The sequence below is a fragment of the Hippoglossus hippoglossus genome, chromosome 3 (genome assembly GCF_009819705.1).
Source record: "Hippoglossus hippoglossus isolate fHipHip1 chromosome 3, fHipHip1.pri, whole genome shotgun sequence".
Taxonomy (NCBI): domain Eukaryota; kingdom Metazoa; phylum Chordata; class Actinopteri; order Pleuronectiformes; family Pleuronectidae; genus Hippoglossus; species Hippoglossus hippoglossus.
Window position 1 is genome coordinate 25,723,340 of NC_047153.1, and position 23,322 is coordinate 25,746,661.

The following is a 23,322-nucleotide window of genomic DNA, read 5'->3' on the forward strand; positions in this document are numbered from 1 at the left end:
TATTGCTGCCAATTCAGATGTAAAGTAAACCCTCTATAATTACGATAATTGCTCCTATATATATGTTGATATGTATGTATATATGTGCTTTTTTCAAAGTTATAGATCGTGTGTGTGTGTTTTTGTGTTATAGATTCTGTCAGTACATTTCCATAGATATGTTCCCTGCACTAATAGTTTGTTTTAATGGTGTAGTTCATTTGTGCATCGCTCCAGAGAACGAAGTTGCCCTGTGAACTTCAGGAAGCCATAATGAAATGGGAGAAGTTAAAGCCTCCGGAGCCAGATGATCCCATGTGCTGCTGCGAGTGTGATATCTACCGATAAATGTGTTTAAAGGGATTATATGGTTATTTTTGATAGAAAGTGACAAGTTATTGGATCTTGGTATAAACTGAGGCAGTGAGACTTGCAGTTGTTGATCAATTCACTTATAAGACATAAATAAGCAGAATTAAATGATTTTAACTAATTAAGGCATTTAAAATCATAATATTTTCCCAGAGATTTCAGCCTTTCACAACAAAACATCTGAGGCTATTTTGAATTAATTTGCACTCGTTTTAAATTAGTTCAGCCACTAGAGGGCAGAAAGTAGACAATATCTAACAGCTCAACTATTGGCCAGATTGAATCAACATGGCCATCTTGTTGTCTCTTTTCTTGTCAACTGCATTTAGTTTCAGTTTTAATTCTGAATATTGCCATTGGTTTGGTTCAGACAATTCCTGAAGAGAATATTCTAGTGTCTTTGTCTCTCTGAAGGCCTTTAACCACTTTTCCTCCCTGCCATAGATAAAAACAGACATGGTCCTGGTCATGTGCAAGAAGCAGACAACAAAGAAGTGGGGGTGCCTAACGAAGGCGGAACTGCAGACTAAAGAGAAAGAGTAAGCTAACTTAGAATGTATTTAAGCTTTTAATTAAGAAGAAGAAATTAGTCTGGAATTTGAATTGAGGTTAGGACCACTGCATGCTCAAGTGACTGATTTCATCAAATGAATGTGTGCAGATGCATCAGCTGCAGCCAAAGACACATTGGTAGGTGTAGTTACATGAAGAATAAACTGAACCATAACTTTCTATCCACTTAAAACAATGATAATTTTCAAATCCAATCACTCAACAGCACTATATGTGCCACTATGTATTAGGCAGGGAATACATGTAACTTGGGTGCACACATGCAAACTGAGAATCCAAACAATTTAGCTAAACTTGGATACATCCCTTCTGCATTTCCTCATTGCTTCTCAACAGAAAACCCACTACGGAGGAGACTGCAGACCCCAGCGACGGCCTGATGAGCATGTTGAAGAAGATATACTCTGACGGAGATGACGAGATGAAGAGAACCATCAACAAAGCCTGGTCAGAGTCCCAGGAGAAGAAGAGCCGAGGAGAAGACGCGCTGGACCTGTAAACTGCACCCACTTCTATTCCGCAAGCGAAAATAAGTGAGATCTTCCAGGGCTGCAGCGGACATGACCTCCCAGTATATAAATCACACTTTCACAATATGTAGAATTTAGGTATACAGCTCATAAATAAGGAGACATGAGTAATTTTTAATCCCTGGATGGCCTCAGCTTTGAAAACCAGAAAGCTAATAGTCATAAATCATAAAGCTGTTAATAAATATAATCACACAATTGTGTACAAACACAAAAGTGCTGATCATGAGGCAGAAGCCTAAACACAACAAGAATTCACACCGATTCATCATGTCTTTTCTACCATAATGCAGCCATTTTCTTCCATTTTCTTCCCAAGATTTTCTCGTGAACATTTGCTTAAGTCACCCTCGCATTCCTTAAATGAAGACGACCAGAGGACATATCAGTCTTCAGATCAGCCTTTTGATTTTTTTTTGTCATTCTATAAATGGACCATGATGATAGTTGCAAAGACTGTACCAATCATACAGCCCAGTGTAATAATCTACATTACTGCATGGGTGTGAATAAAGTGTAATGTGCTTTACTCGTGTTAAACTGTGTAAAACCCAAACATTCATTTCAATTCTTTAATGTAACGGAGTGATTTTCCTACTATGGTGGTTCAACTTTTTTGCATCATGATTTGTCTCCACTGTTTGTGAATATGTACAAATTGACTTTTTAACTAAGTTGATATTTTGCTTTGGTTGTTCATGTCAGTCTTATGTGTATTGTTGCCCGCCCTCAGGTTGTTCATGCAGTTCAGACAAATATAACTTTTGAACTGACTCCTCGTTGTTCCATTTGTCTTGTGATTTTGATGTCAAATTAGACTTGATTACATTTATTGGACATATATTTACTCTCATGAAGCTGTTGAATTTAGTGAAGCCTTCACAGAAGCCTGCCTGATTGGAAGTTTTACGTTTTGGTTTCAGGACTGTCTCCATGAGCTGAATCTTTACTCATTGTTAAAACTAAACTAAAAACCCTTGTTACCCGTACTTGAATACATTTAACAATCCTAGTTTTGACCAATATAGTAACTTGCTTATGATCACATAGAGGACTGTTTGTGATCCAGTGCAACTTTTAATCGATAATGACTTGTCATGTTTCTAAAAACAGTCACAGCACAATTGTATAAAGGGAGTCTATATCCTCAAGTTGTGCGGGGGTTTTGAGATGTCTCCTCCACCAGGGGGCAGCAGTTATCGTTGGTTCAGGAGAGGTCCAATCAAAGTTTTTTATTGAGAAATGTGAGCTTTTATTTTGTAGGACTTACATTTTTAGCATTTTCTGCGTCTGTAGTTTTACAAAATAAATTGAGATTTACTGCAATGTATTTATAATCTATAATCTGAAATGTTTCTCTAAAAAAACTTTGATTGAACATAAAGTTTGTAGTTGTATTAAATATGACCTTGTAATATTCCCATGTTAGTATAACTATAACTTGTGCAATTATACATCAGGTTTGCTCAACTGAAATCAGTTCTTTACAATTCATATGCAACATACAGTATGTCTATCTATCTTCTCTAATAATCTGTGCCTTTCATTTTCTGTAATTCATTTTAGCTACTGATTCCTTTCATGCTTCTGTGTGTGTTCTTTGTTTTTAACAGACTTGCTGTGTTTTAGTATGATTCTATGTGTTATTTGTCCCTGCTTTTACCATTGCAGCCCATTTTGACCAGGTGTCTCTGGCAGATAAATATATTGCATCTCAATTGGACCTTCCTGGTTAAATAAAGGATACATAAACAATACATAAACAAGTTTTTTATTGAGAAATGTGAGCTTTTATTTTGTAGGATTTAAATTTTTAGCATTTTCTGCGTCTGTAGTTTGACAAAATAAATTGAGACTTACTGCAATGTATTTATAATCTATAATCTGAAATGTTTCTCTAAAAAAACTTTGAACATAAAGTTTGTAGTTGTATTAAATATTACCTTATACCAGTATGGATGCTGCTGTGACTGAAGATCTGGACGAGGCCTTTAACAGGTTAGAAAAAGTATGACCTTTAATGAGACACAAAAGGGTCACAAGGTGATTTACAGACATCATATCCAATTTAGATGCAATTCTCAATATCATATTTTAGCCATAATTGTTCCAAAAGCTAAAAAAAGTACTTGTTAGAATAAAACCATGTAAATAACCATGCATGGTGATTATGACAGATGAGTGACGGCATCAGTTGCCGCAGGTCAGTTTACAGCATCACAGGAAACATTGCACATGGGAGATTTTTTGTGAACAAGCTCAGCTAAAATATCCTTTGGGATAATGGGGGTCACATATCTCTGACTCGGTTATTTTGGGCATCAAGGACTCAAAGGTTTTGGAATCCCTGCTTTAGTACAATAAACTTCAGGCCGAGTGAAGAAATGTCCCAGGGCCCCAGATCCTTCTGAGACTTCATGACTTCATGTTGCAATGTATTTAATCATAAATTCATTTTATTTTATCCATTTATTTATCTTTTTACAGTTTATTTAAAACCAAACACGTGTGACATCACACCAAAGCACAATATAAATTACAGGGTCTGACCCTTCTAATAAGAAAACAACATGTGATTTTTCCTCATATCATCTTATTAGTTTGATCAATGAAAGTGTATTAGCATCATTCCTAATTAAGTTTTTTTTATTTTCAAGTGTTTGTAACTCTGCCTGAATGTGTGCGCTGCAGGTGGCTGAGACACAAACCCCCTCACAGCGGATGTCACTCTCCTGTTCTCGGTGCCCTGATTGACAACCTGGAGATCTCCATGATCCCGGCCCTGGTGCTGCTCCGGGCCGCAGCGCTGCACCACCTGCTGGGCATCATCATCCTGACAGCTCTGCCCAGCCTGGTCCTCTGGTACTACTACGCCACGCACCGCAAGAGGAGACGCACCCTCTTCTTCCTTACTCTGGCGCTGTTCTCTCTGGCCTACATGTATTACCTCTTCATCACAGAGATTCTACCGCGTGGGGACGTCAGCCATCTGCAGCTGTGCACTGTGACTGCTGGGATGATCCTCACCATCGGATCGCTCATTCACACCAAGAGAGCCCCAGGGTTTCACACCACCTCCTATCACAGCCAGAGTGAGGAGGTTAACAAGGACTCTACACATCTTAATGGATCCATCCAATCAGCGGCCTCCTCCTCCTCTCCTCCTGCCCTGACAGAAAAGTGGAGCAGATGCTCTGTGTGCAAAACAATGCGACCCCCGCGGGCCGGACACTGTCGAACCTGTGGATCCTGCGTCAAGCGTCTGGACCACCACTGTGTCTGGTGGGTTGGATTTGATATTATAACATCTTTATACTTCTTTGAATTGTACCTTCACACCACATCATGAAAGTGAATATTGAATTATGACAGATTAGATAACTGCCCTGTAATTACGCAACAACGTTCATGTCTTAAGCAAAGACTCCTACTGTACCCACTGGTTTCCTCAGGGCCGTGCACAGACATTTTTTGGAGCGGGGGCTCAAGTGAAAAACTCTTTGCATCCAAAGATTGATTTTTAAATGGAAACTGCTCCCAGCAAAAATGTCTTGAAATGTAAACTTAAACTAGAAAACTGGTAAACTGGGATCTGTCTCAGGCCAACCAGGAAGACAGGGTGTCTATTTGTCTGTGAGCTTTATCAGACACTTTCCTGAACTGCACACTGCCAAGAACATTAAAGATGATGATGTCAGTTTTATAAATCTCTTTATACCTCATGCACAGTTTCTGAATTGTTTCATTGTCTGCAATAGACTTACAACCTCAAAGACAAAAGAATTAAATGTATATAGGATGTCACTCTTCCTGTTTATTATTCACATGAAACTCAAGAACCAACCCCAATATACTGTGAGTATACTGAATCTATTACCACCAAACTAGAATAACCCACATGATAGTCTGACCAGGAAATATTCAATAGACTTTCAAATGTCAACTTTATATGGGTTGTTTGACTTACGCACTAAAGGCTAAAGGTATTGATGAGCAGAATACCCAAGCAGCTTATGGAAACCAACAGAAGATGTACGCAACCATCTATTTTCAGTTAGTACCATATCCTGCACCTTCATTTTCTAGTCAATGCATCACACCAGATAAATAAATACCCTTATATATATCCTCTTTTGTATTGAAATAACAAGCATTTTATAATGTATACTGTACTTTTTGGAATATATACATTTTGGACTGGGAATCTATTACCACCAAACTAGAATAACCCACATGATAGTCTGACCAGGAAATATTAAATTGTCTTTCAAATGTAAACTTCAAATACTACATCTACTGAGTTATTTTAAATACAGCAGGTATATGGAGCCAACATATCCAGGTCAGCTTGGGTCTCACAGATCTTTGTCTTGTCTTGTTGTGTTTGTGTGTTTGTGTTGAGGTGTTGCCGGACCAGCTGTGTCGGACAGGCAAACCCCCACAGTTTCCACTGCTGACTCTTCTCTCGGTGTTCATGCTGACCTCTCTGTATGGGATCAGTTTGGTGCTTTGCAGCATCTGTCCTCGGCAGTATGTCATGACGGCTCTCTTCTACTGCCCCGGTGTCTACAGCCAGTCCAGGTACAGCACTCTATACATCATAAATACATGTTTATGTATCATATCTTCTGTCTCATCCCAACTTTTTTTACTTTTCGTTACTTAATGTTTTAGTTACTTTTCGGTACTTTATGTTACTTTTAGTTACTTTTAGTTACTTTACGTTACGTTACTTTTAGTTACTTTTAGTTACTTTTCGTTACTTTTAGTTATTTTACGTTACTTTACTTTACTTTTAGTTACTTTTAGTTACTTAACGTTTTCGTTACTTTTCGTTACTTTACGTTACTTTTAGTTACTTTTAGTTACTTTACGTTACGTTACTTTTAGTTACTTTTCGTTACTTTACTTTTAGTTACTTTTGTACTTTTAGTTACGTTACTTTTAGTTACTTTACGTTACTTTTAGTTACTTTTAGTTACTTTACGTTACTTTACGTTACTTTTAGTTACTTCAATTTAAATAAGTAGTCAAAAATGTGCAAACAGTTAAAAGAAGAAGAATCTTCTTTTAACTGTTTGCCACAATCAAATACTGATGACTCTAATACATCAATGTAAAGTAAAGTACATTTTTGTGTTTATATTAAAAGTAACGAAAAATAAAAAAAGTTGGGATGAGACAGAAGATATGATACATAAACATGTATTTATGATGTATAGAGTGCTGTACCTGGACTGGTTGTAGACACCGGGGCAGTAGAAGAGAGCCGTCATGACATACTGCCGAGGACAGATGCTGCAAAGCACCAAACTGATCCCATACAGAGGCGGCACGAACACCAAGAGGGTCAGCAGGAAACTGCGGTGGTTTGCCTGTCCTGTCCACAGCTGTTTATCCTGCAACACCTCAACACAAACACACAAACACAACACAGACCCACAAGAGAAAGATCTGTTAGACCCAAGCTGACCTGGATATGTTGGCTCCATATACCTGCTGTATTTAAAATAACTCAGTAGATGTAGTATTTGAAGTTTACATTTGAAAGACTATTGAATATTTCCTGGTCAGACTATCATGTGGGTTATTCTAGTTTGGTGGTAATATATTCCCAGTCCAAAATGTATATATTCCAAAAAGTACAGTATACATTATAAAATGCTTGTTATTTCAATACAAAAGAGGATATATATAAGGGTATTTATTTATCTGGTGTGATGCATTGACTAGAAAATGAAGGTGCAGGATATGGTACTAACTGAAAATAGATGGTTGTGTACATCTTCTGTTGGTTTCCATAAGCTGCTTGGGTATTCCGCTCATCAATACCTTTAGCCTTTAGTGCGTAAGTCAAACAACCCTCTAAATTCCCCAGTGAGGTATTGATTCTTTTATCAGATTAGCTGGAGATGTAACTGGTCTTTTTGGACACTAGGGTTATCAGATTGGCAGAACAGAACAGTAATCTTGCCCATTTATGAGAAACCACCCGGTCTGGTGAATATTCATGATGAAACAGAGAGAGACAAAAAAAGGGACAGGGACAGTAAAGAGAGACAATCACAATTCCATTGCTTTGGTTTGACTTGGCCCATTCATCACTCCCACTCTTCCGGTCCAAAGTCGTCTGTGAATTTTTTCAGTTTGTCCAGATCTTGATTGTTGACTGTTGGCTTTGTGCTGGTCAGAGACCTCTGCATGTCAGACTGAAAAGAGGAAGAAATGATATGGTAATAAAGTAGTGGCTCTAATATGCATTTGTATCTCAGACTTTTATTTCCTTACCATGCATACTATAGGTTCCAATAGCTTCTCCCCGGGGACATCCATCTGCGACATTTCAATTGCGTTGCGATCACCAGATGAACAAGGAGTCAAGAGGTCGTCCACAATAGCGTTGGGGTCTGTCCTGGATGGGCCTCGTACCTAATTTACATCATAAACATAAAGGAAACTTTAACAACTATAACTCTAATACATCACAGTGAAGCACAGAAGTGTGTGAAATAAAACACATACCCGTTTGAAGTGGGTTGCTGACTGGACCTTTCGAACTGGCTGCATTAGAGCATCTCTGACGATGACACTTATGTCTGCTCCAGAGTATCCTTCTGTCTTCTTGCCCAGAGTGACAAAGTCAGAATCACTGAGGCTGCTGGGAGTCGATCCCAGGTGGAGCTTGAACATGAAAGAGCGGGCGTGCTCTTCAGGCAGCGGGATGTAGATCCTTTTCTCAAATCTGAGAGAGGCGTATTAGTGCAAAGTCAGCACAGGCGAATGACAACATGTTTAGAAAATACTTTTTACAGACTAATAACAATAACCTTCTTCTGATGGCTGAGTCTAGGGTCCACGGGATGTTTGTTGCCCCGAGTACCAGCACTCCGTCATTGTTATTCCCCACACCTGTAAAATAACAAATCCAGGGTAGGACATACTTGAGAGTGGATTTGGATCACAGCAAAAATGTAATATTTCAATGCATTTACAGTCATTCTCAACACAGCTTTAGATAACACAGCCTCTAAAATAAAGATAAATAAATATATAAATAAACAAATATATCATCTCAGGTTTCTTTTAAACAGGACCATTCAGCATGCAACACGAAGAGAATATCAGAAGTTACAAATAGTTGTTTTTTATCTCAGCAGACTTACCCTGCATCTGAACCAGGAATTCTGTCTTAATATGCCGAGTGGCCTCACTCTCGTTCTCGCTTCTTGATCCACACAGCGAGTCAATCTCATCGATGAAGATGATGGAAGGCTTGTGTTCCCTCGCAAGGGTAAAAAGATTCTTCCCCAATCTGTGAAGTAGAATGGAAGCTTTCAGGACAAGAAATAGGAGCATACGGTCTAAGATGCAGCATATTCTTAAGCTTGACCCATACTTCTGTGGATTGCTGCTAAAAATGACTCACTTTTCACTCTCTCCGAGCCATTTAGAGACGAGGTCAGACGAGGAGATGGAGAAGAACGTTGAGTTGTTTGCCTCCGTGGCAACAGCTTTAGCCAGATAGGACTTGCCTGTGCCTGGAGGTCCAAAGAGCAAGATCCCTCTCCATGGAGTTCTCTTTCCTGTTATTCAAACAGAGGTTATGGAGTATCTGGCACAACTATTCCAGATAATATAGAAAAATGTTTTCATTTGGAGCAATGTTAAGGTGGTTTTCCCATTGAATAAGATTGAATACCAGTGAAAAGGTATGGGAATTTGATTGGAAGAATAACGGCTTCTTTCAGTGCCTCCTTGGCTCCTTCTAAACCAGCGACGTCACTCCATTGGATGTTTGGTTTCTCCATAACAATTGCACCTGTAAAACAATTAAAAACATTACTAGTGTGTCTAAACATTGCTTTTATCATGACACAATTGCAAGGAACAAACTTACAATAAATAAACATATAAAGCCTGCAGAGGGCGTAATAGTCCTTGAAAAAGAATATTACAAACCCGAGAACTGATTTTGGAACTTCTTTTTCTCAGGATCATCACCTTCATCACTTTCATTCAAACAGAACAGATTAAAAAATTAATCAAATTGGCAAAATGTCAAGAAAAAAAGTTATATTAGCCACTACATTGTGGGACAACTGATTTTTATAACCCATATCTGAGAGGCATTACATGAGCAGACATACCCCACTGCCCCACCCATAAACACACCGTTTGTCATCGGACTGTGACTCTTTGACAGGCTTAGCAGGAGGAGCTTTCTCTTTCTTGTTTAGATACTCCTTCAACTTCACGGCTCTGTCCAAGAATTCAGCACACTTCGCCCGGATGCAATGTTTAACTTTATTACCATGTGCTTCATCTGTTGGAAAAAAAGCATTTAAAGTTACACAATAATTATTTCAGGCAGTATTGGACACGCAAATGATTACAGACTTGCAAAAAAATTAGGTGAAAAACGACCCATACAGTATGTATTCACTACCGAACATCTACCATAAATTTCACAAGGCTGCTTTTGTACATCTGATGCATGTTGTATTACATAGAGTACAATGGTATGTAAGTATTAGTGAGAAAGAGAAATATGTACAATACTAACTAGCTGTTAGTTAGCTAGTTTCTTTTCTGGCTAGCTAACCATAGCTGGATCAACAAAATAAAACTCGAAATATAACAGTATATACTAAATAGACTGATTGATATGCATTTGAAAATATGCTTTTGATTTTCTTTATCCAGAGTGTTAGTTTGGCAGGTCACAATCATTTCAGACTTACAGCTGAATTCGTCATAACGATGCTGCATAAAGATGAGGAAGATGAGGAGGCAATTATTGGTCTTGATTCTGAGTCGGTAATCTCTGACGCTTAGGACCTAGACCTTGTTCCACAGGGTCAAGCTGGAGTTGTGGGTGTGTCCTGTAATCTAGCTCTCCTAAATGAGGAAGACTCCTTTGATGACATAGTACATGTCATAGAAGATTAAAGGAGCCTGTGAAAACACAGTTTCCTCTATACCAGGGGTGTCAAACTCATTTTAGTTAAGGGGCCACATACTGCCCACTTTGATCTCAAGTGGGCCAGACCAGTAAAATCATAGCATAATAACGCATACATAACGACAATATTTCTCTATGTTTAAATCATTGGTGAAGGTTTTTGGATGATAAACCCTATTTTAAGGTCTTTCTACAATAAACTAGAAACATAAAGACCAAAAACTCAGACATCAGCCCACTGTTTATCTGCCTGGGCTCGCCTCTGCAGATTCCCTCGCTTCGTGACGCGTCAAACGCGTCACGAAGCGAGCAGCGAGCGCTTCTGCCTCCGGAGCAGACATCGCATTTACGCTGTTTTTGAAGCAATTACTGGATCGATTAAAAAAATTACAAAACGTTTGTACTCATAAACCTCCATATTCTTAAGAGACATTCTGATTCACAAGTGTAAATCGCTACTCTTACTCTTTACTTGTTTTACAGTCTATGGCATGCTCTTACTGATACAGTGCGACCCCCAGTGGACTGATTAGGTATAGCAGCTACTTTTATAGAAATGCAATTGATGTCTTTCTGTAATTTTCACACTTAGCAAAGTCATCCGGCGGGCCGAGCTGGACCCCCTGGCGGGCCGGATCCGGATGTTTGACACCCCTGCTCTATACCATAAATTTCATAAGGCTGCTTTTGCACATCTGATGCATGTTGTATTACATAGAGTACAATGGTATGTAAGTACTAGTGAGAAAGAGAAATATGTACAATACTAACTAGCTGTTAGTTAGCTAGTTTCTTTTCTGGCTAGCTAACCAAAGCTGGATCAACAAAATAAAACTCGAAATATAACAGTATATACTAAATAGACTGATTGATATGCATTTGAAAATATGCTTTTGATTTTCTTTATCCAGAGTGTTAGTTTGGCAGGTCACAATCGTTTCAGACTTACAGTTGAATTCGTCATGAAGATGAGGAAGATGAGGAGGCAATTATTGGTCTTGATTCTGAGTCGGTAATCTCTGACGTTTAGGACCTAGACCTTGTTCCACAGGGTCAAGCTGGAGTTGTGGGTGTGTCCTGTAATCTAGCTCTCCTAAATGAGGAAGACTCCTTTGATGACATAGTACATGTATAGCCTGTATAGCGCCCCTACGTGTCAAATGACGCTTCACGCGCGCACCGTCAAATGACGCTTCACGCGCGCACCTGGGACTTCGTTCTCACGCCAGGAGTCTCTCCCTGATCATAGCGGCACTCGAAAGCACATTGACAACAACTCCCACAATGCAACGTTCCGATACCTTATTATTCGTCGAATCCGTCTCAGTTAGCAGCTCGCCCCTGAGCTTCACTGTCTTGAGTTTAACTTTATACATATATTTATTTGCCCTCATCACAGTAACGAGGAAGATGATGAGTTTCTCCTCATCTACAAATGATGAATGTAAATTTATATACAGGTAAATTCAAAAATAAAAATATATTCACAAATGAAAAAAAAATTTAATTCCTTGTGTTCGTGAAGGAGATGGAAAAAATATATTTCAACAAATTCTTCTTTAGAAAACAAAAAAGCAGCCAAAACTATTTTTTGTATCTATTATGATAATATCATTTGTTTGTCTTTATATAAATGTTGTTTTGCCTGTTTGTGTATTTTTAAAAATCCAATAACTTTGATTGATACTAAATTTGATTGATCTTGCATTGAAAATATAATAGGGTTCTATAGTCCACATATTTTGTATGTTTGTACATTGGTAAATAAAGTGAAAAACGCCACACCTGCCCAACCAGTCACCAGGTGTCAACTGGTAAGATAAAGTACAATAAATATCTATTTTATCTAAGTGTGAAACCTTTATCAAATGCCCACTCTGCTTTTCTTGACATAACTATAACCTTTATTTACATGATGGAAATGAAAAAGAGAAAATCGTATGCACCTCTTCACAAAGAAAAGACTGAAGAGTTGGCTATGAATTCAGACATTTACAGTAAAATAAGAGTTGTTTCCCATCAAGTTTGCACACCTTATGAGCTAAAGAGTACAGCTGTGAACAATCTCTAAAAGAGCTTATATGAAATGTGCAAGTATTATACATTTCTTAGTTGTAGTGACAAAGCACTCATATAAGCAGTATGACCAATTTAGAAATAAACCTATATTAAACAAAAAAAAAAAAGCATTCGCAGCTTTTCAGGAAGGCACATGGTGCACACTGCCACATGGCTACACATACTCCATGCTTGGAGATGCGTTCCTGTTTTTAAGTGTACGAGATAATGACGTCTTCACCTGAGCCACCAGTGTCCAGCTTCAACATCTCAGGCATTTTAAATCGAAATTTGCAATGTGACTTAATCATAATTTAAGGCTTAGTTTGTATTATGGATAATTAGCAAAGCCTGTGGACAGGGAGGGAAAAGAACAAACCATGAGCTCAGGGACAAAGTAATTCAAAGCTATCGACTCTGTAAGGAACAAAAGTAACTAAAAAGTAACTAAAAGTACGAAAGTAACTAAAAAGTAACTAAAAGTACAAAAGTAACTAAAAAGTAACTAAAAGTACAAAAGTAACTAAAAAGTAACTAAAAGTACAAAAGATGATTTCTGTGTAGATGTCATCAGGCCGGGATTCTTGTCTTACATGTCTAGTTTGGACTCGATTGGACCAAATATGTCCGAGATACAGAACCTCATCAAAATGCTATGCCACGCCACTGTCACACCGTGTCATGAAATCAAATATACCGAGTCAGTTTATATCTCCATCTTGTTTAGATGACATTCCCAGAAGTTGAAGTTGATCTGATGAAAGCCCTACGACAAGTTCGTCAAAGTAAAAATGGCCACTAAAGTCAAAATGGCGGGCTTCCTGTTTGGTCTAGCATATCTATCCAAGAGACTTGGATATTTGTTTGTTATGAGAAGACACATGTCCCTAATGGTTTTTTGTACATGTCCGCAACTCGTGGTGCCGGGGCTGCCCTTTAGGGGGCGCTAGTCAGTTATTTTGCCACGCCCATTCCTTAAAACCATATGAATGTCTGCAGGGGGGGGCTGTTGCTACACAAATGTAGTTTGAGGGAGATAGACCCATGAACACGGAAGTTACAGCAATTTCGTGTGTCACAACGAGTCGATGAACTTTAACGCGACACCATTAATATGGCGTTTGACGAAAAGTCACAGTAATCTTATGCCTACATTATCAATGTCTTGAGACCCTTTTGACATAGGTTTGACATGGCTGCGGTCAGTAGATGAGGAGGAATACTTCCTGTGTAAGACATGCAAAAAACAAGACATTTCCTGTTGCCACCAGGGGGCGCTGTGTTTTTAAGTCATGATTTCTGTGTAGATGTCATCAGGCCGGGACTCTTGTCTTACATGTCTAGTACATCAAAGTAAAAATGTGGAAAATGGCTAATATGGCCACTAAAGTCAAAATGGCGGGCTTCCTGTTGCTTTTTTCCCATTGCACCTCTGACCTTTTTTGTTTGTCTTGTCATGATACACCTGGGCTACGATTTTTGTGAAGATCGGTGAAAGCTAACTGAGGGGCTTTTCCTTAGATGGCGCTGTTGAGCCATTTTTCCACGCCCATTTCAAATTACTCCAGAATACAATTACTTTTTGGGGTTTTGAATTCCCTGCAAACTTTGGTAACAATTTGAGCGTCTAGGCCCTGAAAAAGCCCCAAAAGGGAAATACAAATCCTTCGAAATACAATAGGGCCTCCCACCGGAGGTGCTCGGGCCCTAATAATAAGCTTTATTTGTAGAGCACCTTTCTTAGCACAGTTACAAAGTGCTTCATATGAGGATTAATCAATAAGACTAAATACAAATGCATATGCTGTCCAAATATTTTGTATATACACTTACACTCACTTGGCAGTTTAGTAGGTCCAGTTAGCTGAAACCAATGTAGTCTAATATGACAGTCCAGTTCTTTAACAAAATCTTGCTTCATGACAATTTCTGTATTGCAGTATGTTAAAAGGTGTTCTTATTATCTTGTTAACCCCAATGAAATCAGAGGATCAGCTGAACAACTGACACACCTCTTAGCAGTAAAGTTGATCCACTGTGATTTATGTCCACATGTCCAAACATGATGTATATTTTCCATAATAACAGATCAATATTTATTAAAGGATGACTGATGACACAGAAAACATACAGTTGCAATGTAAAACAATGTAAAGAAGACATGAGGACAGGACAGTTTGTCGTGTTACAAAAAGCGGATATAATGACAGGGGAATGCAACTTGAAGTGAAGTATAGAGTTTTAAATCATTTATTTACATAAATGTAACTTTACGAGCCTCCACAAAGCAGCAGTGGAAACAAAGACAGAATTTGATGCAGATCTGTGATTTCCAACAAGCCCTCTGCATTAGAAAATCCCTGGAACCTGTCCTGCAGCGCCCCCTAGCTGCTTTTCCCTGGCTGCTTATCAGAAAGAGAAAGAGAAGGGAAACCGAGAAGAGCAAACAAATTTAAGAAGGAGAAATGAAGCAGTACTTCACTAATATGCCTGACCATGACCACTGCTTCCAGCACAAAGGACACACTGACACACTAACTGGATCTACACAATAACAAGATTGTAGTCACAGTTGGGAGGGGCGGAAGATGTGGAAGTTCGTCCCCATGTGCATCACTGGTCACTATTCATCACTATTCATCCGCTCTGGTGCCAGATCACCGCCTGTACAGGAGACAGACACACAGTGGTCGTCTAGCTGTCGTCGGACTGGAGCATCTTCTCGATCTCTTGATCCCACTGCTCATCTTTGTTGTCGCACTCAGTGACCATCTCGTACTCTTGGAGCTCCTGCTGCAGCTCCTTCTCCCAGTCTGCGGACTCGTCTGGATGTGAGGGAGAAGAAAGGTTGTGAGCAAAACAATCACAAACTATTTTCTTACAAAATCCTAACTGGGGTGAGTAAGCGCAGCAAATAGAATCTCTTCTGAAACTAACCGTCAGGAGAGGGCGGGCTCTCCTTCTTATCCAGCACCAGCTGCTCCATCTCTTTCCTCAGGTCCTCCTGGTTGATTCCCGTGGAGTCAAAAGCATCGCTCACAAACTCGGACACTCCGGGACTCGTGGACATCTCCTCCTCTTCCTCCTGAGGTGGCTGACAATGATGCAGACAGGACTGACAAAGCAATTCACTGTGCTACTCTTCCTCAACTTTTACAATAATGTTGGAAAATACACAGATACGCAAACAGACATACCTTCTGTTTGTCACTGATGGAAACTGGTGGAGTTTTTGGTCTGACATTGTCTATAAAGAAATAAAACAGTGACGTTAGTTTTATGCAAATCACAATGTTCCATAGACTTTCCATAAAACCACAGCCCTGAGTTTAGTTTGTATCAACTTCATGAACGATGACAATCTGAAAAACAATAAGAACTTGATTCTCATAATATTAAACTTCCTAACGTTTCTTTCATTACAAATGACCTCTGTTTCTATACCAAGAGCTCTGTCTGTGGCAGATCTGTCGCACTCTTTTCCCCCCAGCGACCAACACAGATAGAACCTATCTACATTAGGTATTAAAAACATCACTTTTGGTTACACTTGGAGTTTATCAAACCTTTGAAAATCCTGCTGACCCTATTTCAGATTGAAAACTAAAATAGGAGCTGTTGTTCTCTGGACAAGCACAAACGGGGTCCTCTGGAAACAATGATGCAGTGTTGTTATCTCTCTCCATGTTCTCTCCCTGATGTGGTCTCATCAGTCACGACTTGACTACCAGCAGTGACCACAGTAACATGTCAGTCACACTTTCACCTCGCCGTCGGCTCATGAAAAGAAAACCCTGCTCTTATTTTTCAACAATGCTGTTTCTCTTTCATAATATTTGTCTGCAACTAAACTTCCATTTCAAATCTGCTTCCTGTTTACACTGGCACGCTCAAGCTCAGTGGATGTGAATGGCCATGTGATATGCAGTTTTAAGTGTGTTAAAATGGATGGAGATTATTTCTGATACAAAGTTGAAATTTGTAAAAACATAATTAGTTTTTTTTTTTTTTTAACGCTGTTTACCGGTAGTGTAATTCTGAATTACAATTATGTCTTATTTATTTTATTTTGTTTCATTATTTAGTCTAGTTTTTACCCTTACCTCCATTCAAAAATAGTTTCAACCTTTAACTATAATATTTTAGAATACAGGACAAGATGTTGAATATCTCTTGTACGTTCAAATTTCTACCAGTAGGTGTTAGCAGATGTTAGTGGCCGCCAGCAGGTGTTAGGGACATAACTTAAGTTGTGTACCATAGCGTCATCAAGTGTTTTGGCCTTGTTATCAATGATACAGGCCGAACTTGAGGGTATGCTGAGGCTAAAGGTAAATCTGACTGGCTACTGGCTTGTTACCTCATCACCTTGATGCATTTTTAAACTAAACACTGTCTCAATTTAGAACATAGGACAAGATGGAGAATATCCCTTGTATGCTCTATAAAATGTTTGTTCAACCAAAATAACCTTAACGTTTCATTCATTGAAGGGTCACTGTAATGATGATAATAATAGTGAAATATAATATACCATGATATCCTGCGATTGGAACCCTAGTTAGAGTATAGAGGAGGCGTCTGACCTGCTAAGACGACGTCGTCAGGTGAAACACTGGCTCCTCTGTCCTCACCGTCCTTCTGCTGCTGCTGGGCTGCCAGCTCTGTGAGCTGAGCCGACTGCTTGATCAGAGACACCCGGTAGAAATAATTCCTCCAGAACGCCTCCTCCTTCACACTGTCACAACACAAACACATCAACATTGATTCTGTGGTATCATTTTAATGATGCTAAAAGTACTTGTTTCCTGTTACCACACGAACACACACGCACAGGCACACACACACACACAGACCCAAGCGCACACGCACACGCACACAGACAGACACACACACACACACAGTGTGACAATGCTGAAAGACTACAGACTGTTTGGGAACCAGGTCGAAGCGCATGCGGTTTAGAAGCTCGTCTTCCTCCAGCATCACAGCAGCCAGAGGATACATCTGCTCCATGTCGAAGTGGAACTGAACACCAGCAGGAGGGTCCCGTAAGAAATTCCTCTTGTCCTAGAATCAATAGCCAGAGTTAGAATCGAACACATGCAGTGATAATGACAGAGCACACATTAATATGGTATATGTCTCTTTGCTTACAGCCGACAGAGCAAGGACCTGCTGCTGGATTGTCTCCTCCTCATTGTAGCCCACCCATGGAGGCACTGCTGCTTCTACACACACACACACACACACACACACACACACACACACACACACACACACACACACACACACACACACACACACACACACACACACACACACACACACACACACACACACACACACACACACACACACACACAGTGATGTGCAGTGACTTCATCGACATTGACATAACATACACAGGAGCATCAGACAGAACTAGTTTCAGAGAGGTGTCACACACATGCACACACCTGGATCTGTGGTAATAGAAGTCATATGAGGTGATACTATCTGTGATTTCACTTCTTCTCATTGCAAACAAATGTAGAAACAGTTCCCATTTTACTTTCATCTATTGCTGGTAATGTGTCTTATATTTCTATTTTCAGTGTAGTCAACATTATTTATATAAAACTATTTGATTATATCTTGTTAGTTTTATTATGTCACTCTTGACATTTCTATTTCTTAATTTTTGTTTCATTCTGGACCCAAGCACTCATAAGGCGCTTGATGAGAACTTTTTCGGGGCATGATTTTTTTTCTTCTTCATATACCTCTGCATCAGTAACAGGTTATTCCAGTGTGTTAACTAATGTATGTAGGAATGATCACTACATACTATATGTGATATGTGACTATAGTCCTACTAGTTCTCAGGTATGTCTTTACCAAATAGTCTGACAGTGGTTAGGATGCAGTTTTCCTCAGGAAACCTGACATGTGAAACACTTCATTATGACATAACTGATGCTGTATTTATTTACGATAATTAATTTTCTTAATCAAAGTCTATTGTCTGATTGTCTCATGTTGACAAATGTGGGTGTATAAGTTTGCACTGTGAGCAGAAGCTGGTGTTTGGATTAACACTGCATAACAATAGAAGCCGGTCTCATTTTGACTAATTATGAAAACCCCAATGTCAATATTATCAATCCAATGAAGCTGAATTAATACTCTGAATAGAATACAATGTATTTCTTTTGGATTTTACTTCTATAGTTGTGTATGTGGAAAGGTGACATTATCAACTTATAATCATTAAGATTTCAGTGAAATACTCGGCAGCGTTTGTCACAATATAGTTGTGATGTGCAAAGCATGTGACTTTACTGGAAGGTAGTTTACCTTGTGAAGCAACATTCTTTAACAGAAGATAAATTACAGATGACTTTGAAACATTAGGACATTTATTGCAAATAAGATAAAATTTTTTCTGATCTTACCTGATTTTTTTGCTTTGTTCTCTTGAACAAACTTCTCCTGCTCCTTTTGGAATTCACCCAGAAATGTCTAATCACACACACGCACACAAAAGTCAATAGTCATGATATTGTATGGTCATGCTGAGCAAAGTGACAACAACAACATTTGCACATGTGAACCCTGAGCTGCGGCTTCAGTGCTTCTCAAAGCTGCTGAACTCGTCCAGCGAGCCAACAGAGCAACATGCCTTGTCTATGATGCCGTCGATCTTTCCTTCTTCCACCGTCTTCTTGATGGTCTGAGCCGTCTCTGCCATGGACTCAGAGATCTTCTTGGTGGCACTGGAGGCAAAACTGAAGATGTAGTCTTCATTTGGAGGAGGAATAGGAGTGGAGGTTATTTTAAAATCATCAGTACACATAGAAACATTTGTGCGGCAACAAATTGGCTTCACATCTTCATCATTGCATAAATGATTGTCAATGATGTGACCCAGATATTTCCCTTTGGTCAGTACACTAATGACTTGGTCTGCCATGAAGATTTGGCTTGTGGTCCTCCTTGGTTCTAACAATCATGTCAACACTCTTCTTGCAGTTGTATTAAATGTCACAGTGCACAGTCTGCACACCAGAACCTGAACACACTAAGCAGGAGCTGTAAACCAGCACTGTAACTACACCACCAGCAGACATCAGATGGTTGTAGACTGAGTTACCGTAGAAGAACCAAGTGAGGGAACCTTTGACCGAGAGCTGCTTTCTACTGATGTAATGGTTTAATGAGGAGTGAACACAGACAAGTGGATCCACGTCACCCTGAACATGTCAACAATGTCCTCACGCACCGAGGAGACAAAGAGCTGGTAACCCACCTCACTTTGAGTAAAACAGTTCCTCCTCACCTCCCAGTCCTTTCCCCTGCTCCGTGTTCTCCAGGTTGGCCTCAGCCTCTCCTCCATGCTGCTCAGCTGCCTGCTGTTTGTTTACCTCGTTCTGAGCCTCCACCACCTTCTCCTCCACCTTCACCTCCTCCTGCTCCTCCTGCTCCTGCTCTCTGTCATCTGACGTCTTCACGATCGTCGGGTTCTCCAAACCCAACCACGACCCCAGACCCTTAAACATGGCGCTGCTAACCACACTAAGCTTAAGTGTAAGAATCACAGCGAGGACAGTGGGTGACTGTCGAATTATTCCAAACAGGAACTACACCGACAGCTTCTCTTCTTTTCTGGTTGTTTTGCGGTGTAGTTCATTTCCTTGTTACTGCCACCCAGTGTTCAAAGGGTGGAATGGTGCCCTCAATGTGTTCTGGTTCAACAGGTTGAAGATCTTTCACTTGACACTACAGTGACTTTCTGTCTATTTACCTTTTGTTGAAGAAAATAACAAAATAAAGTAATTCGATTATTGTTACAAATAAACTAAATCAAAATTGTCATCACGTCAAGTCAACAAACTGTATTGAATATACAAAAATGAAGAGAATATGTTTATATCTGACATATATACGACAGCTGCTATATATGCAATAATAATAATAATCATAATAATCATAAAAAGTTAAAACAATAATAATGCCTCAGACTTCTGATGAAAACACATTAAAATTCACTAGATCTGGATTTTTATTTGAAACAACACCAAACAGCACAAAGTCATAAATATCAGTCCACTAAACGTGTCTAGATCCATGACTTATTATTACTATTATTATTATTATTATTATTATTATTATTATTATTATTATTATTATTATTATTATTATTATTATTATTTGTAGCAGCAGTAATAATAGTAGAAGACTTTGTATTAATATTGTAGATGTAACACCAGTCCAAAAGCCGACACTTCACCAGCAGGTGGCGGTGTTGCAGTGAGAATTGTGGCATATCTTGCTTGTATCATAAGAAGAAGAAGAAGAAGAAGACGAAGAGGAAGCCAGCGGTAGATTCATGTCCGTCAGACTGACGTCAGTTCACCGGTAACGTCTCGTATCACTGCTTCTTATAGTTTCATGTGTTTATATCGTTGGACTTTGGGTTAATTTTATGCTTAAATCACTGTAATATATGTTATTTTATGGGAGACGTCGTAGCAGCATTATAATAGGGTTAGCTGCTGTGCTAGGCCGATTTGATGTAAACAGACCAGATTAAACCAGACTCCTTTAATAAAACTGTCATTTGAAACGTAGTCAGTTTAAAGTTAAACTTTGTGGTGATTACAAATGAACTCAAAACATTGCAGGATGAATTCGTTTGCTGTGATTCAATCGGCTTTAGAAGGAAAACGATTTATTGATATGAAAGAGTGTTTTGGGAGACGGTTATGGTCTGAGATAGCATGATCTACTAAGATAATGTATACATATTAATACATTAATAATATATACGAACAGTCCTTATTTACAGGACTGAGTAAATATGCGTAGTATGGCTTTATCTAACAAGAATGGTTGCGCAGCTATTTAAATAGACTTTATATTAAAGACAATATTATTGTTTTTTCTAGGTGAGAAATGAAGACTCTGATGGTGTTTGATTTTGACCACACTGTGGTCGATGACAACAGTGATACCTGGGTGGTCAGGTAAATTACATATTGATTGATCAATGAATGAATCACAACATAATCCCCTACAAACACAAGTAAGACGTACATATTCAAGCTGCAAACGTGTGTTTTAATCTATTGAATTGCTGCTTTCATTTTACACTAGTAGATCAATGTACCACACTGACTGCATCACCAGATACACCAATCAGTGACCAAGTTTAATGTTGTTGTCCTTATTGCTGTAGATCTACAACATGATTTCTTTATATTTTTATGTAGAGCAATACCACAGTCTTCTCCACAGTGGATCTATTCTTGTTTTCTGTGTTTTCAGATGCCTTCCAGATCAGACTCTCCCTGACTCTGTGAAGAATTCCTACAGAAAAGGCCACTGGACTGAGTTCATGGGCCGAGTGATGAACTACATAGGTGAGAATTAGTTGTAGTTAGTGTTCACTCATGCACACATAGAGCTGCACAAAATATAAGTCCCCCTTCTTCTTTGTCCATTCGCCCAGGAGACCAGGAGGTCAGCCCTGACAGGGTCCGAAGTGTGATGGAGACCATCCCCTTCACAGCTGGAATGACAGACTTGCTGACATTCATATCACAGAATAAAAGCACCATCGACTGCATCGTCATCTCTGACTCCAACACCATGTTCATAGACTGGATCCTCCACGCAGCTGGGCTCCAGGTGGCTGTTGACCAGGTTTTCACCAACCCAGCTAAGTTCAACGAGCTCGGGTACTTGGAGGTACAGTGCTACCACTCTCACGATTGCGATCGATGCCCCGTCAACCTCTGTAAGAGGAAAGTCCTGGAGCTTTACCTGTCAGAGCGGTCTGATGGAGATGTGGAGTATCAGCATATATTTTACGTGGGCGATGGCGGGAACGATTTCTGCCCTACTTCCTGTCTGAGGAGGCATGATGTTGTGATGCCCAGGAAGGGGTACACCCTGGAGAAACTGCTGGCCAAACGTGAAGGGCAGGAACACGACACGTCTTTGAGAGCCAGAGTCCTTGCATGGAGCAGCGGCACAGACATCCTCCAGGAACTGAAGGCTACTATGCAGTTTTAGGCAGCGCCCATATAGAACAATATTTTACTGACTTCTCTGTTGTAAAGGAAATATTGCAAATGTTGGGTCAGCACTGTAGGGTGCTCTTGCTGTTCCCTGCAGGATTATTTTAAATAATGACAGTGTTTATCATTTTAAAAGTAAAGGTAAAATCAAGGTTGATTCGAACAAACAAATGGTTGCTTTCTTGCTAAGAATCAGATGAGAGGAATGATACCTCTCACATGACTGGTCAGTTAATATAAAGCTACAGCAGTAGTTAGCTTAGCCCAGCGTAAAGACTGGAAGCAGGGTGAAACACTGAGCATCCCAGCAGTTGTAGAGCTGAATAGCATTATGTCTTAATCCAGACAAATTAAATATAATGTGTTGACTGTGGTTTATTAGTAATACGTGTCGATAGATATAGAAGATATAGAAGTCATAATATTTGCTTTACAGGTGCTGGTTGATGGATTTAGTTTCCTTCGGACAGAGCTAGGTTTTGTGTTTCAACTAGCTTCCTGTATTTTTGCCAGGCTAAACTAATCTCCTCCTGTCTTCATACTAAACAGACTGACATTAGAGTTTAGCTTCATGGTTAGCTACCAGCAAGAGAAAGCAAATAAGCATATTTCCCCAAAACTACTCTTGTTGGTATATCCCAACCCCCAGACCAGTGTTCAGGTTTCCGCTCAGCTGTGGTTACCGTGTTCCAACATGTTGTTCACCCATCAGTACTTAATGTAAGAGGGAAGAATGTAAGAGATCACTTATTGGTTATGTGTTCAGCCTTTGTGCAACCTTTAG

At 39.4% G+C, this 23,322-nt stretch overlaps 3 protein-coding genes, 1 long non-coding RNA gene and 1 pseudogene across 4 annotated transcripts; 2 read left to right on the forward strand and 3 right to left on the reverse strand.

Annotated features, from left to right (window-relative positions):
• Positions 1–252: 252 nt before the first annotated feature.
• LOC117759351 lies at positions 253–6,915 on the forward strand (annotated as a pseudogene).
• A 344-nt stretch (positions 6,916–7,259) lies between these two features.
• LOC117759352 (vacuolar protein sorting-associated protein 4B-like) lies at positions 7,260–8,810 on the reverse strand. The gene is made up of 5 exons (XM_034581419.1): positions 8,618–8,810; positions 8,282–8,363; positions 7,977–8,196; positions 7,743–7,883; positions 7,260–7,663 (listed from the first exon to the last, which is right to left on the reverse strand). Exons 1-5 carry the CDS (start codon positions 8,808–8,810, stop codon positions 7,556–7,558), a joined length of 744 nt encoding a protein of 247 aa, XP_034437310.1. The 3' UTR covers positions 7,260–7,555.
• LOC117753691 lies at positions 8,811–9,473 on the reverse strand. The gene is made up of 3 exons (XR_004612293.1): positions 9,414–9,473; positions 9,154–9,273; positions 8,811–9,037 (listed from the first exon to the last, which is right to left on the reverse strand). It is a non-coding gene; the product is annotated as an uncharacterized LOC117753691 (long non-coding RNA).
• A 4,834-nt stretch (positions 9,474–14,307) lies between these two features.
• Positions 14,308–20,125, reverse strand: LOC117753621 (synapse-associated protein 1-like). Its single transcript, XM_034571819.1, has 9 exons — positions 19,796–20,125; positions 19,139–19,257; positions 18,912–18,978; positions 17,632–17,705; positions 17,405–17,544; positions 17,061–17,212; positions 15,672–15,721; positions 15,412–15,568; positions 14,308–15,299 (listed from the first exon to the last, which is right to left on the reverse strand). The coding sequence occupies exons 1-9, from the start codon at positions 20,013–20,015 to the stop codon at positions 15,169–15,171; spliced, it is 1,110 nt and encodes a 369-aa protein (XP_034427710.1). The 5' UTR covers positions 20,016–20,125; the 3' UTR covers positions 14,308–15,168.
• Positions 20,126–20,778: 653 nt separating this feature from the next.
• Positions 20,779–22,915, forward strand: phospho2 (phosphatase, orphan 2). Its single transcript, XM_034571876.1, has 4 exons — positions 20,779–20,874; positions 21,405–21,482; positions 21,784–21,878; positions 21,968–22,915. Exons 2-4 carry the CDS (start codon positions 21,412–21,414, stop codon positions 22,531–22,533), a joined length of 732 nt encoding a protein of 243 aa, XP_034427767.1. The 5' UTR covers positions 20,779–20,874; positions 21,405–21,411; the 3' UTR covers positions 22,534–22,915.
• The last annotated feature ends 407 nt before the right edge of the window (positions 22,916–23,322 follow it).